This window comes from Rhinoraja longicauda, chromosome 7, assembly GCF_053455715.1.
Source record: "Rhinoraja longicauda isolate Sanriku21f chromosome 7, sRhiLon1.1, whole genome shotgun sequence".
NCBI lineage: Eukaryota > Metazoa > Chordata > Chondrichthyes > Rajiformes > Arhynchobatidae > Rhinoraja > Rhinoraja longicauda.
The window spans coordinates 2,032,274-2,047,042 of NC_135959.1; the positions used below are offsets into that span (position 1 = coordinate 2,032,274).

General features: G+C 51.2%; 1 protein-coding gene across 1 annotated transcript in view; it reads left to right on the forward strand.

Annotated features, from left to right (window-relative positions):
• inppl1a (inositol polyphosphate phosphatase-like 1a) overlaps nucleotides 1-14,769 on the forward strand; it is a 154,501-nt gene that overhangs the window by 98,330 nt on the left and 41,402 nt on the right. Inside the window, exons 8-11 of the mRNA XM_078401971.1 lie at nucleotides 71-184; nucleotides 2,404-2,554; nucleotides 10,047-10,153; nucleotides 12,635-12,737. Of these exons, the coding sequence (XP_078258097.1) occupies nucleotides 71-184; nucleotides 2,404-2,554; nucleotides 10,047-10,153; nucleotides 12,635-12,737 (475 nt within the window). The remainder of the gene's footprint in view (nucleotides 1-70; nucleotides 185-2,403; nucleotides 2,555-10,046; nucleotides 10,154-12,634; nucleotides 12,738-14,769) is intronic.

The window sequence follows — 14,769 nt, forward strand, 5'->3', positions numbered from 1 at the left end:
GCACCGATGTTTCTAAGTTTCTATGGTGTGGTGTTGCAGCCTCACGGGTGATTGTTCTTCTTCCCTCCAGGCGCTGAAAGCTCTGCAGGAGATGAGCACCTGCCCCAGCTTCACATCGCAGTCGTCTGTGTTCTCCCACTCTGCCCCTCGCAAGGCAAAGACTATTCCAGTGCAGGCCTTCGAGGTAACCACCTTCTCTCTCCCTTTGGGGCGGGTCGACGCGTCAGTGTTTACTCGGGGTGGTCGCTTCCCTTCTCTGTAGGAAGTAACTGCAGATGCTGGTTTACATGGTGGCGCGGCATTAGAGTTCCCGCCTTCCATCCCGACTACGGGCGCTGTCTGTATGGAGTTTGTACGTTCTCCCCGTGACTATCTTCGGTGTAAACCAGCGTCTGCAGTTCCTTCTTCCACTCTTCCAGTTGGCGATGTTTACAATGGTCTCTTTATTCCTACCTGTACCAATGTACAGTGAAATTCATTCTTAATACATTTTGAAATACAGCAAGACTATCCCCGTACGTAAGCAAGATCGCCCCAGTTAACGCAGAACGTACAGGTGGCACAGCGGTAGAGTTGCTGCCTCACAGTGCCGGAGACCCGTGTTCGATCCCCACTACGGGTGCTGTCTGTACGGAGTTTGTACGTTCTCCCCGTGACCTGTGTGAGTTTTCTCCGTGATCTTCCGTTTCCTCCTACACTCCAAAGACGTGCAGGTTTATAAGTTAATTGGCTTGGTAAATGTGAAGATTGTCCCTAGTGGGTGTAGGATAGTGTGCGGTGATTGCAGGTCGGCACGGACTCGATGGGCCGAAAGGCCTGTTTCCACGCTGTATCTCTAAACACCGAAGATAGATGCAAAATGCTGGAGTAAGTCAGTGGGACAGGCAGCATCTTGGGTGAGAAGGAATGGGTGACACTTCAGGTCAGACTGAGAGTCTGGGGAGAGGGAGTCTCGAGATATTGATGGGTAAGGTGTGAAAACGACCAATCAAAGGTCTTCCTCACTTTGCCCAAATATAATGAATGCACATGGGGGACATGCAGAGCAACAGTAACTAGCGTAGAGTACAAGAGTACTCTTGTTTAAGAGTGGCCACAGGTTCAGAATAAGGGGTCGGCCATTTAGAACGGAGATGAGGAAAAACCTTTGCAGTCAGAGACTTGTGAATCTGTGGAATTCTCTGCCTCAGAAGGCAGTGGAGGCCAATTCTCTGAATGCATTCAAGAGAGAGCTAGATAGAGCTCTTAAGGATAGCGGAGTCAGGGGGTATGGGGAGAAGGCAGGAACGGGGTACTGATTAAGAATGATCAGCCATGATCACATTGAATGGCGGTGCTGGGTCGAAGGGCCGAATGGCCTAACCCTGGGCCTATTGTCTATTGTCTATTGTCTAAGAGTCAGGAAGTCATGAGTGTAAGAGTAAGGAATCAGAACTGACCGGCACGGTGGCGCAGCGGTAGAGTTGCTGCCTCACAGCGCCAGAGACCCGGGTTCAATCCTGACCACGGGTGCTGTCTCAACGGAATTTGCACGTTCTCCCAGTGACTGCGTGGGTTTTCTCCTGGTGCTCCGGTTTCCTCCCACGTTCCAAAGACCTGCGGCTTTTTAGATTAACTGGCTTCTATAAATTGTCCTTAGTGTGTAGGATAGAACTAGTGTACGGGTTGATCGCTGGTCGGCACACACTTGGTGGGCCGAAGGGACTGTTTCCAGCGCATCAGTTCCAGAGACAAAGTCCAATGTCCGCACTGGGGTAGAGGTGAATCGGACAGTACTTTCTGCTGGAAAGACTGTTCAGAAGCCTGATAACAGAGGGCGAGATGTGTCACGGTGGCGCAGCAGTAGAGTTGCTGCCTTACAGCACTTTCAGCGCCAGAGACCCGGGTTCCATCCCGACTACGGACGCTGTCCGTACGGAGTTTGTACGATCTCCCCGTGACCGCGTGGGATTTCCCGAGAACTTCGGTTTCCTCCCACATTCCAAAAACATACAGGTTTGTAGGTCAATTGATATAAATGTAAATTGTCCCTAGTGTGTATTGGAGAGTATTAGTGTGTGGGGATCGCTGGTCGGTGCGGACTGGGTGGGCTGAAGGGCCTGTTTACGTGCTGTATTTCTGTATCTGTATCTCTAAGCTGTTGGGAAATAAAACTGCAGGTGCTGGTTTAAATCGAAGGTAGACACAAAATGCTGGAGTAACTCAGCGGGTCAGGCAGCATCTCTGGAGAGAAGGAATGGGTGTCGAGTTCTTCAGACTCGACCCGAAACGTCACCCATTCCTTCTCTCCAGAGATGCTGCCTGACCCGCTGAGTTACTCCAGCATTTTGTGTCAACCTTCGATTTAACCCAGCGTCTGCAGCTTTCTTTCCAACACTCTGACCCTGGTTTCGTTCTCCTCAGGTGAAACTGGATGTAAACCTGACTGACTTAACGAAGATCGGTAAATCGCAGAAATACCTGCTGAGTGTGGACGTGGATGGGGGCAAACTGGTGGTCATGAAGAAATCCAAAGACACGCAGGAGGACTGGAACACATTCACCCACGATAAGAGTAAGTAGGAAGGCTGTCACGGTGGCGCAGCGGTAGAGTTGCTGCTTTACAGCGAATGTGTCGCGGAGACCAGGGTTCGAACCCAACTACAGGTGCTGTCTGTACGGAGTTTGTACGTTCTCCCTGTGACCTGCGTGGGTTTTCTCCGAGATCTTCCGTTTCCTCCCACACTCCAGGGACCTTCGGGTTTCTGGGTTAATTGGCTTGGTATAGGTGTGAATTGTCGCTAGTGTGTGTGTGGGGTAGTGCTGGTGTGCAGGGATCGCTGGATGGCACGGACTGGGTGGGCCGAAGGGCCAGTTTCTGCGCTGTATCTCTAAACTAAACTAAACTTACACTACTTGCAATGGGAACTTTCCGACTTTTCCAATGACTCTTTTCCAATTGCTATTACTACACAGGGAGTCGGAGTGATCGTACGCACACCCAACAGAACAGATCTTCCAGTCGTTTTTTCCAGTTTAATTAGTCGTTTATTGAAGTGGTTGTACAAACAAGGAGATGAACATACCAGGCTGTACTTATTCCGCATACAAGTCGTAGCTGGCTCCTCTGGTCCCAGGTCTTAGGTCTTTCCAGTCTTAGGTCTGTCCAGGTCTGGTGAGAACTGTATGCCCTCCCTCCCTGTGCCTCATGCCCACATACATACACCACCCTGTGCATCTAATGACCGCCCCCAAGTGTCCAAAATAATATGGCAAGATATATCTAGACAGAATAATATAACATGCCGACAGTTGCTAGTCTAAACATAAATGGCTCCTACACTACTCATAGCTCAGCTCAGAGATACAGCGCGGAAACAGGCCCTTCGGCCCACCTAGTCCACACCGACCAGCGATCCCCCCATACACTTCCACACAACAAAAGCTTTTCACTGTAACCCGATACACGTGACAATAAACTAAGATGAACACACTCAGGGACAATTTACAATACAGTCAATACAGAACTTTATTGTCATTCGGTACCGAATGTGGGCATACAGAAACCATTTAACCTTGGGTGTCACGGTGGCGCAGCGGCAGAGTTGCCACCTTACAGCGAATGCAGCGCCAGAGACCCGGGTTCCATCCCGACTACGGGTGCTGTCTGTACGGAGTTTGTACGTTCTCCCCGTGACCTGCGTGGGTTTTCTCCGAGATCTTCGGTTTCCTCCCACACTCCAAAGACGTGCAGGTTTGTAGGTTAATTGGCTTGGTGTAAATGTTAAAATTGTCCCTAGTGGGTGTAGGATAGTGTTAGTGTGCGGGGATCGCTGGTCAGTGCGGACCCGGTGGGCCGAAGGGCCTGATTCCGCGCTGTATCTCTAAACTAAACTAAACTTACAGTATTTTGCTACTTTTTCTCTCATCGTAATTACTGGGTGGCACAGTGCACAGATGGTGAAACTGTTGTCTCACAACAACAGTTACCTATTCCATGGAGTACTAGAGGATGAGGGGAGATCTTGTAGAGGTGTTCAAAATCATGAGAGGAATAGACCAGGGAGACGCACAGAATCTCTTGCCCAGAGTAGGGGAATCGAGGACCAGAGGACGTACTGTAGGTTCAAGGTGAACCCAATGTTGGGGGAGTTCAGAACCAGGGGCCACAGTTTAAGAATATGGGGTCAGCCATTTAGAACGGCCTGGTATTCTATTTTTAAATGAATACCAGGCCAATGAACCTACAAAGCAGTACGTCTTTGGAGTGCGGGAGGAAACCGAAGTTGTCTGAGAAAACTCGTGCAGGTCACGGAAAGAACGTACAAACTCTGCACAGACAGCGCCTGTAGCCAAGATCGAACCCGGGTCTCTGGCGCTGTAAGGCAGCAGCTCTACCACCGTGCCACCGAATTCCTCCAGTACTTTGTGTTTTGGCTAAGATTCCGGCACCTCCAGTTCCCGGTGGTAGAGATGCTCCCATTGCAGAATCAAGGGATATGGAACGGGGTACTGATTTGGGATGATCAGCCATGATCATATTGAACGGTGGTGCTGGCTCGAAGGGCTGAATGGCCTCCTCCTGCAACTATTTTCTATGTTTCTATTAGTCGGGGTCCTCTGTTTCAAGTCAGTAAGAACGTTTAGGGAAAGTCCAGAATTCATCCCATCCAAAATAATCAACATTTAGTTCCACATTGGGTGGAACTGAGTCAGATATTGGGCAATGTTGGCGCCCAGTTGGGTCACTGCACTTTCTAAAGTGGACAGATTTCCTCAGACAAGCTGTGCAATCAGAGCAGAGACAGGAAGTCAGAATGAATCACAAGATCGTAAGTGATAGGAGCAGAATTAGGCCATTCGGCCCATCGAGTCCACTCCGCCATTCAATCACGGCTGATCTATCTCTCCCTCCTAACCCCATTCTCCTGCCTTTTCCCCGTAACCTCTGTCACCCGCACTAATCAAGAATCTATCTATCTCTGCCTTAAATATATCCACTGACTTGGCCTCCACAGCCACCTGTGGCAAAGAATTCCACAGATTCACCACCCTCTGACTGAAGAAATTCCTCCTCATCTCCTTCCTAAATGAGGCTAGGCTTGTATACACTGGAATTTAGAAGGATGAGAGGAGATCTTATCGAAACGTATAAGATTATTAAGGGGTTGGACACGTTAGAGGCAGGAAACATGTTCCCAATGTTGGGGGAGTCCAGAACAAGGGGCCACAGTTTAAGAATAAGGGGTAGGCCATTTAGAACTGAGATGAGGAAAAACTTTTTCAGTCAGAGAGTTGTGAATCTGTGGAATTCTCTGCCTCAGAAGGCAGTGGAGGCTAATTCTCTGAATGCATTCAAGAGAGAGCTAGATAGAGCTCTTAAGGATAGCGGAGTCAGGGGGTATGGGGAGAAGGCAGGAACGGGGTACTGATTGAGAATGATCAGCCATGATCACATTGAATGGCGGTGCTGGCTCGAAGGGCCGAATGGCCTTCTCCTGCACCTATTGTCTATTGTCTATTGTGAAGGGGAAAAGATTTGATAGGAATCTGAGGAGTAACTTTTTCCACACAAAGGGTGGTGGGTGTATGGAACAAGCTGTCAGAGGAGGTAGTTGAGGCTGGGACTATTGCAACGTTTTAGAAATAGTTAAACATGGATAGGACAGGTTTGGAGGGTTATGGACCAAGCGCAGGCAAGTGGGACTAGGGTAGCTGGGACATTGTTGGCCGGTGTGGACAAGTTGGGTCGAAGGGCCTGTTTCCACACTGTATCACTCTATGACCTCTCACTCTATGAGGCACACTACTCATAGCTCGGCTTAGAGATACAGCGCGGAAACAGGCCCTTCAGCCCACCGAGTGCGCGCTGCCCAGCGATCCCCCCGCGTACACTTCCACACAACAAAAGCTTTTCACTTTATTCACAAAATGCTGGAGTAACTCAGCAGGTCAGGCAGCATCTCGGGAGAGAAGCAATGGGTGACGAAGGAATGGTCTGACTGAAGAAGGGTCTCGACCCGAAACATCACCCATTCCTTCTCTCCCGAGATGCTGCCTGACCTGCTGAGTTACTCCAGCATTTTGTGAATAAATTGATTTGTACCAGCATCTGCAGTTATTTTCTTATACTAAAAGCTTTTCACTGTAGCTCGGTACAGGTGACAATAAACTAAGCTGAACACTATGTAGTGTAATTAAAATAACTGCAGATGCTGGTATAAATCGAAGGTATTTATTTCACAAAATGTTGGAGTAACTCAGCGGGTCAGGCAGCATCTCAGGAGAGAAGGAATGGGCGACGTTTCGGGTCGAGACCTTTCTTCAGACTGATGTCGGGGGGGCGGGACAAAGCAAGAATATAGGTGGAGACAGGAAGATAGAGGGAGATCTGGGAAGGAGGAGGGGAGGGGAAGGGAGGGACAGAGGAACTATCTAAAGTTGGAGAAGTCGATGTTCATACCGCTGGGCTGCAAGCTGCCCAGGCGAAATATGAGGTGCTGTTCCTCCAATTTCCAGTGGGCCTTACTATGGCACTGGAGGAGGCCCATGACAGAAAGGTCAGACTGGGAGTGGGAGGGGGAGTTGAAGTGCTCAGCCACCGGGAGATCAGGTTGGTTATAACTGAACACTATCCTACACACTAGGGACAGTTTACAGACGGCCATTTAACCTACAAATGCGCACATCTTTGGGATGCGGGAGGAAACCAGAGCACCCGGAGAAAACCCACACAGGTCACTGGGCGAACGTACAGACAGCACCTGTAGTCAGGATTGAACCCGGGTCTCTGGCGCTGTGAGGCAGCAGCTCTACCCGCTGCACTGTACAGGAAGCCGTACATTAATATATTGGCTGCAGTGTCTCAACTAGAAAGTGCTTGAGAATTTAGTAACTTTTTGCACAGTTTCTTTCTTCCTTTGATGGGGGGGAGTCGTGCTGCTTTGTCAGCAACTCTGCGGCCTGCTGGCATTTGGTGGCTGTAATTAGAAGCAGAACTCTGAATTGCTGAATGAGGGGGGATGGGGGGGTTCACTGAGTCATTGAATAAGTGTTGCAGTGTGAGCGTCCGTCCTTGTGGTTTGTCAGCTGCAAGTCGTTCAGTAAACTGCTAGAGGGTGTGAGCTACAGGGAGAGGCTGAGCAGGCTGGGCCTCTATTCCATGGAGTGCAGGAGGATGATGGGAGATCTTATAGAGGTGTACAAAATCATGAGAGGAATAGATCGGGTAGACGCACAGAGTCTTTTACCCAGAGTAGGGGAATCGAGGACCAGAGGACACAGGTTCAAGGTGAAGGGGAAAAGATTCAATAGGAATCCGAGTGGTAACGTTTTCCATACAGAGGGTGGTGGGTGTATGGAACAAGCTGCCGGAGGAGGCAGTTGAGGCTGGGACTATCCCGTTGTTTAAGAAGCAGTTGGACAGGTACATGGATAGGACAGGTTTGGAGGGATATGGACCAAGTGCGGGCAAGTGGGACTAGGGTAGCTGGGACATTGTTGGCCGGTGTGGGAGAGATGGGCCGAAGGGCCTGTTTCCACGCTGTATCACTCTATGACTCTAAGTATTGCCCCAGAGTTACAGAGCTGCACAGTACGGAAACTGGCCCTTCGGCCCACATCCTCCATGCTAAGCAAAACTGCATTCCGGGCCAGTCCCTCATGCCTGCATTTGGCCCATATTCCGTCTAAACCCATCCAATTGTCCTTTGAAAGTTGGCAGAAAGCCACAGGAGATCCTTCTTCCCTATGGGTATCAAACCGGACAACTCCTCATTCTGTTGTAGAATGGGAGATGGGGGAGTGGGAGATGGGGGAGTGGGAGATGGGGAGAGTGGGAGATGGGTGGGGGTGGGAGATGGGTGGGGTGGGAGATGGGGGGAGTGGGAGATGGGGGGAGTGGGAGATGGGTGGGGGTGGGAGATGGGTGGGGGTGGGAGATGGGGTGGGGTGGGAGATGGGTGGGGGCGGGAGATGGGGGAGCGGGAGACGGGGGGGAGCGGGAGATGGGGAGGAGTGGGAGACGGGGGGGAGCGGGAGACGGGGGGAGCGGGAGATGGAGGGGAGCGGGAGATGGGGGGGAGATGGGGTGGGGTGGGAGATGGGGGGGCGGGAGATGGGGGGGGCGAGAGATGGGGGGGCGGGAGATGGGAGGGCGGGAGATTGGGGGGGGCGGGAGATGGGGGGAGCGGGGGATGGGGGGGAGTGGGAGATGGGGGGAGCGGGAGATGGGTGGGGGTGGGAGATGGGTGGGGGTGGGAGATGGGGGGAGTGGGAGATGGAGGGGCGGGAGATGGGTGGGAGATGGGGGGGAGTGGGAGATGGGGGGAGTGGGAGATGGAGGGGCGGGAGATGGGTGGGGGTGGGAGATGGGGGGTTGGGAGATGGGTGGGGGTGGGAGATGGGTGGGAGCGGGAGATGGGGGGGAGCGGGAGATGGGGGGGAGCGGGAGATGGGGGGAGTGGGAGATGGGGGGCGGGAGATGAGGCTGGGACAGGGGATGAGGCTGGGACAGGGGATGGGGGTCGGGCAGATGGTGGTGGGGCAGGAGATGAGGGGGAGCGGATGAGGCTGGGACATCTCCAGGTGGGTTCTCGGTTCTGCGCGTGGCGGGCGGGAGTGCCAGGCCTGCTGTTGAGGTATGGCCGCGGGGGCTTCTTAGTTTCAGAGAGGCGAGTTGGCTTTGTGATCCCTTCAACAATCTGTCCTTCCCTCAAACCACCAACAATCAATGATGTTCCATTGGCGAGAGCAGGTGTGGACCCGGTAGCTGTGTCTCCAAACACTTGCGCTTGGTCCGCCAAGTCTACTGCATCGTCTGGCCACTAATCATTCCAACTCCCCTTCCCCCATCCCATCATTACCTTTCTGTCCCAGACCACCTCCATTGCCAGAATTCTCCAGAGATACAGGCTGACCTGCTGAGTTACTCCAGCATTTTGTGAATAAATACCTTCGAAGTATCTGCAGTTCCATCTACACCAAACTCTGGAGACATAACAACATAGGAGATAGGTGCAAGAGTAGGCCGTTCGGCCCTTCGAGCCAGCACCGCCATTCAATATGACCATGGCTGATCATCCACAATCAGTAGGTAGACATAAAATGTTGGAGTAACTCAGCGGGTCAGGCAGCATCTCGGGAGAGAAGGAATGTGTAACGTTTCAGACGGAAGAAGGGTCTCGACCTGAAACGTCACCCATTCCTTCTCTCCCGAGATGCTGCCTGACCCGCTGAGTTACTTCTGCATTTTGTGTCAACCTTCGATTTTAACCAACATCTGCTGTTTTTTTCCTATCCACAATCAGTACCCCGTTCCTGCTTTCTCCCCATATCCCTTGATTCCGTCAGCCCCAAGAGCTAAATCTAACTCTCTCCTGAAAAGCCTTTTGCTCTCCACGTGCACGTTTGGGTTCTGTGGGTTTCCTCTTGCTCAGCCACCATCAAATGTGAGGAAGGACATTCTTGCTATTGAGGGCGTGCAGCGTAGGTTCGCCAGGTTAATTCCCGGGATGGCGGGACTGTCGTATGTTGAAAGATTGGAGCGACTGGGCTTGTATACACTGGAATTTAGAAGGATGGGCTTGTATACACTGGAATTTCAGATTATTAAGGGGTTGGACACGTTAGAGGCAGGAAACATGTTCCCAATGTTGGGGGAGTCCAGAACCAGAGGCCACAGTTTAAGAATAAGGGGTAGGCCATTTAGAATGGAGATGAGGAAAAACCTTTTTCAGTCAGAGATTTGTGAATCTATGGAATTCTCTGCCTCAGAAGGCAGTGGAGGCCAATTCTCTGAATGCTTTCAAGAGAGAGCTAGATAGAGCTCTTAAGGATAGCGGAGTCAGGGGGTATGGGGAGAAGGCAGGAACGGGGTACTGATTGAGAATGATCAGCCATGATCACATTGAATGGTGGTGCTGGCTCGAAGGGCCGAATGGCCTCCTCCTGCACCTATTGCCTATTGTCTATTGCCGTGCGTGTATGTGTTCTGCGGGCTTTCCTCTTGTCCACATTTGCTTCGCGTGAGTCGGCCTGTGGTGATTTGTAGTTTCTTTCTCCATCAGTTTGGCAGCTGATAAAGTCACAACGCGTCCACAACAAGCTGGGAATTGTGTTCGAGAAGGAAAAGGATAAAACGCAGAGGAAAGACTTCATCTTTGAAACCACCAGGGTGAGATGTTTGTCCACGGCCTTGCTTGGTGTCCAAAGTGCTTCAGTCTGGATGTGGAGGAAGTGTCAGAGTGTCTCACAGGACGGAGAAAGGCCTTTCGGCCCTTACTTGTCCAAGCTCACTAAGATTGGGGGAGTCCAGAACCAGGGGCCACAGTTTAAGAATAAGGGGTAGGCCATTTAGAACTGAGATGAGGAAAAGCTTTTCAGTCAGAGAGTTGTGAATCTGTCGAATTCTCTGCCTCAGAAGGCAGTGGAGGCCAATTCTCTGGATGCGTTCAAGAGAGAGCTAGATAGAGCTCTTAATGATAGTGGAGTCAGGGAGTCTGGGGAGAAGGCAGGAACGGGGTAATGATTGTGGATGATCACATTGAATGGCGGTGCTGGTTTGAAGGGCTGAATGGCCTCCTCCTGCACTTATTGTCTTTTGTCTATTGCCCCATCTAAACTATACACCAAGTGCTGGAGTAACTCAGCGGGTCAGGCAGCATCTGTGGAGAAAAAGAATGGGCGACGTTTCGGGTCGAGACCCTTCTTCAGACTGAAAGTGGAGGGGACTGAAAGTTCTGACCCATTCTTTTTCTCTAGAGATGTTGCCTGACCCGCTGAGTTACTCCAGCACTCTGAAACGTCACCTATCCATGTTCTCCACAGATGCTGCCTGACCCGCTGAGTTACTCCAGCACTCTGTGAAACGTCACCTATCCATGTTCTCCACAGATGCTGCCTGACCCGCTGAGTTCCTCCAGCACTCTGAAACGTCACCTGTCTATGTTCTCCAGAGATGCTGCCTGACCTGCTGAGTTACTCCAGGACTCTGTGAAACATCACCTATCCATGTTCTCCAGACATGCTGCCTGACCCGCTGAGTTACTCCAGCACTCTGTGTCCATCTTCGGTATAAACTAGCATCTGCAGTTCCTTCCCACACCCCATCTAAACTAGTTCCATTTGCCAGCGCTTGGCCCATGTCCCTCTCAACCACAGTGCAGTGGGTGGTGTCCGAGTGGAGTTTGCACGTTCTCACTGTGGCCGCCTGGGTTTTTCTGGGTTTTCTCCAACATCCCCAGTGTTCACTGGAGTTTGGAAAGATGAGAGGGAATCTTATAGAAACGTATAAAATTATAAAAGGACTGGACAGGCTAGATGCAGGAAAAATGTTCCCAATGTTGGGCGAGTCCAGAACCAGGGGCCACACAGTCTAAGAATAAAGGGGAGGCCATTTAAAACTGAGGTGAGAAGAAACTTTTTCACCCAGAGAGTTGTGAATTTAGTCAAGTCAAGTCAAGTCAATTTTATTTGTATAGCACATTTAAAAACAACCCACGTTGACCAAAGTGCTGTACATCTGATTAGGTTCCAATGGAAAAAAAATGAAACATGCAGTAGCACGCAAACAGTTCACAGCGCCTCCTCAATGAGCCTCAAACGCTAGGGAGTAGAAATAAGTTTTGAGCCTGGACTTAAAGGAGTCGATGGAGGGGGCAGTTCTGATGGGGAGAGGGATGCTGTTCCACAGTCTAGGAGCTGCAACCGCAAAAGCGCGGTCACCCCTGAGCTTAAGCCTAGACCGCGGGATAGTGAGTAGACAATAGACAATGGGTGCAGGAGTGGGCCATTCGGCCCTTCGAGCCAGCACTGCCATTCAATGTGATCATGGCTGATCATTCTCAATCAGTACCCCGTTCCTGCCTTCTCCCCATACCCTCTGACTCCGCTATCCTTAAGAGCTCTGTCTGCAAAAAAATGAAGGCAGAGGGAGAAGAGGAATCTTGCGGCAAGTAAGAATCTGCTTTTTAAAGGACAAAGGATTAAAAAGGATTAAAAGGATTAAAAAAATTGGTGGGAAGAGAATTTGTGGAATTCTCTGCCACAGAGGGCAGTGGAGGCCGATTCACTGGATGAATTTTAAAGAGAGTTAGATAGAGCTCTAGGGGCTAGTGGAATCAAGGTATATGGGGAGAAGGCAGGCACGGGTTACTGATTGTGGATGATCAGCCATGAATGGCAGTGCTGGCTCGAACGGCCAAATGGCCTCCTCCTGCACCTATTTTCTGTGTTTCTATCCCAAAGACATGTGGGTTTATAAGTTCACTTGGCATTGTAAATAGTTCCTAGTGCGCAGGGAGTTGTAGAATCTGGGGTGGGGGACTTGTTCATAACGTGGAGAGGATGATGTTGGATTAGATTAGTGGATGAATGTAGATAGATGGTCAATAGTCAGTGTGGACTCGGTGGGCGTGTTGAGTTGCCCTGTTTTGGAGAGAGCTGGATAGAGCTCTTAAGGATAGCGGAGTGAGGGGGTATGGGGAGAGGGCAGGAACGGGGTACTGATTGAGAGTGATCAGCCATGATCGCATTGAATGGCGGTGCTGGCTCGAAGGGCTGAATGGCCTACTCCTGCACCTATTGTCTATTGTCTATTGTCTATTGTTTCTGTGCTGTGTCTCTATCTGTCTATCTTAATTCTCCCCCTGTACAGAAGCGAGAGGCGTTTTGCCAACTCCTGCAGCTGATGAAGAACAAACATTTGAAACAGGATGAACCAGACATGATTTCCATCTTCATCGGCACCTGGAACATGGGTAAGAATCATAGAGCGATACAGCGTGGATCGTCGCGGTGGAGAAGCTTTTGTGGTCCTGAGACCCTGAGAGCGATGCCGTCTGGATCTATGCTCCTGGTAGGGTCACCCATGGCGGTACGGTCGAGGGGGAGGTCCCTGACAAAGAGCGATCCAACCAAGACCTCAACGGTGGAACAGGCGGAGGGAGGATGACGGCTGACTTTAGTGGAGCGCCACAACGGCTGGGAAGGCGGATGGATGAAGGCTGCAGCAGAAAAGGGTCCCCGGTCGTCTTGGACTCCACGCCACTGGATCCTGACCCAGATCTGTCAAGGACCGTGTGGTGGCTGTCTGTGCACCAGTCTCCCCACGTTAAACAAAGTCACGCACAGGGGTCCGACCCTATGGAGAGGACAGTCACACTCGCTTCCAGTGACCGCCGATGATGATGGTCCCTCTTGAGATCACACCTTCCCTGACCAACAATGGGCCGACCCGGGCAACACCCCGCCTGAGGTCACGTTGCCAGCCCTGATTAGTCCTGGTCTTCTCTCCCCTCCAGCTCTTCATCTCCCCCCCCCCCCCCCCCAGTCTGAAGAAGGGTCCCGACCCAAAACGTCACCTATTCCTTTTCCTCCTGGGATGCTGCTTGACCCGCTGATTTTCCCCAGCACTTTGTGCCTATGATGAGTGATAGGTGGATACAGGGAAGAGAGGGTTTTGGTTGGCGGATGGTTGACCAAAGGCCAGAGATATAGAGAAGTCTAAAGAAGGGACTCGACCTGAAACATCACCCATTCCTTCTCTCCCGAGATGCTGCCTGACACGCTGAGTTACTTCAGCACTCTGTGAAACGTCATCTATCCATGTTCTCCAAAGATGCTGTCCGACCCACTGAGTTACTCCAGCACTCTGTGAAACATCACCTATCCATGTTCTCCACAGATGCTGCCTGACCCGCTGAGTTACTCCAGCACTGTGTGTCTGCCAGAGATAAAGAGTCTGAAGTTGTGAGATAACAGTAGAAGAGGCGTGTAATGTGATGCCAGACAATGGAACATTTTAGTTTCAAGATACAGCGTTGAAACAGGCCCTTCAGCCCACGTGGTCAACACCGACCAACAATCCCCACACACTCACACTATTCTACACACACTAGGGACAGTTTACATTCACACCAAGACAATTAACCTACAAACCTGTACGTCTGTGGAGTGTGGGAGGAAACCGAAGATCTCGGAGAAAACCCACGCAGGTCACGGGGAGAACGTACGAACTCCGTACAGATGGCGCCCGTAGTCGGGATGGAACCCGGGTCTCTGGCGCTTTAAGGCAGCAACTCTACCGCTGCGCCACCGTGTTGCCCATATATATAGTGATTGTGGTGGAAGGGGTGGAATGGGTATGAATCTAGGTAGGGGACAGGGAAGAGAGAGCGAAGCAAAAAGGTATATATGTGTGGCAAGGAACAGCAGATGCTAGTTTATATTGAAGGTAGGGCGGCACGGTGGTGCAGCGGCAGAGTTGCTGCCTCACAGCGAATGCAGCGCCGGAGACTCGGGTTCGATCCTGACTATGGGCGCCGTCTGTACGGAGTTTGTACGTTCTCCCTGTGACCTGCGTGGGTTTTCTCCGAGATCTTCGGTTTCCTCCCACACTCCAAAGACGTGCATGTTTGTAGGTTAATTGGCTGGGCAAATGTAAAAATTGTCCCTAGTGTGTGTAGGATAGTGTTAGTGTGCGGGGATCGCTGGGCAGCGCGGACCCGGTGGGCCGAAGGGCCTGTTTCTGCGCTGTATCTCTAAATCTAAAAAATCTAAAAAAATGCTGTAGTAACTCAGCGGGTCAGGCAGCATCTCGGGAGAGAAGGAATGGGTGACATTTCGGGATGAGACCCTTCTTATGACTGATCAAACTGTTCAGCCTGAAGAAGGGTCTCGACCCGAAACGTCACCCATTCCTGCTCTCCCGAGGTGCCGCCTGACCCGCTGAGTTACGGCAGCGTTTTGTGTCTTACCTTTAAATTCTATTTTTGTGCTTGGCTGGAATTT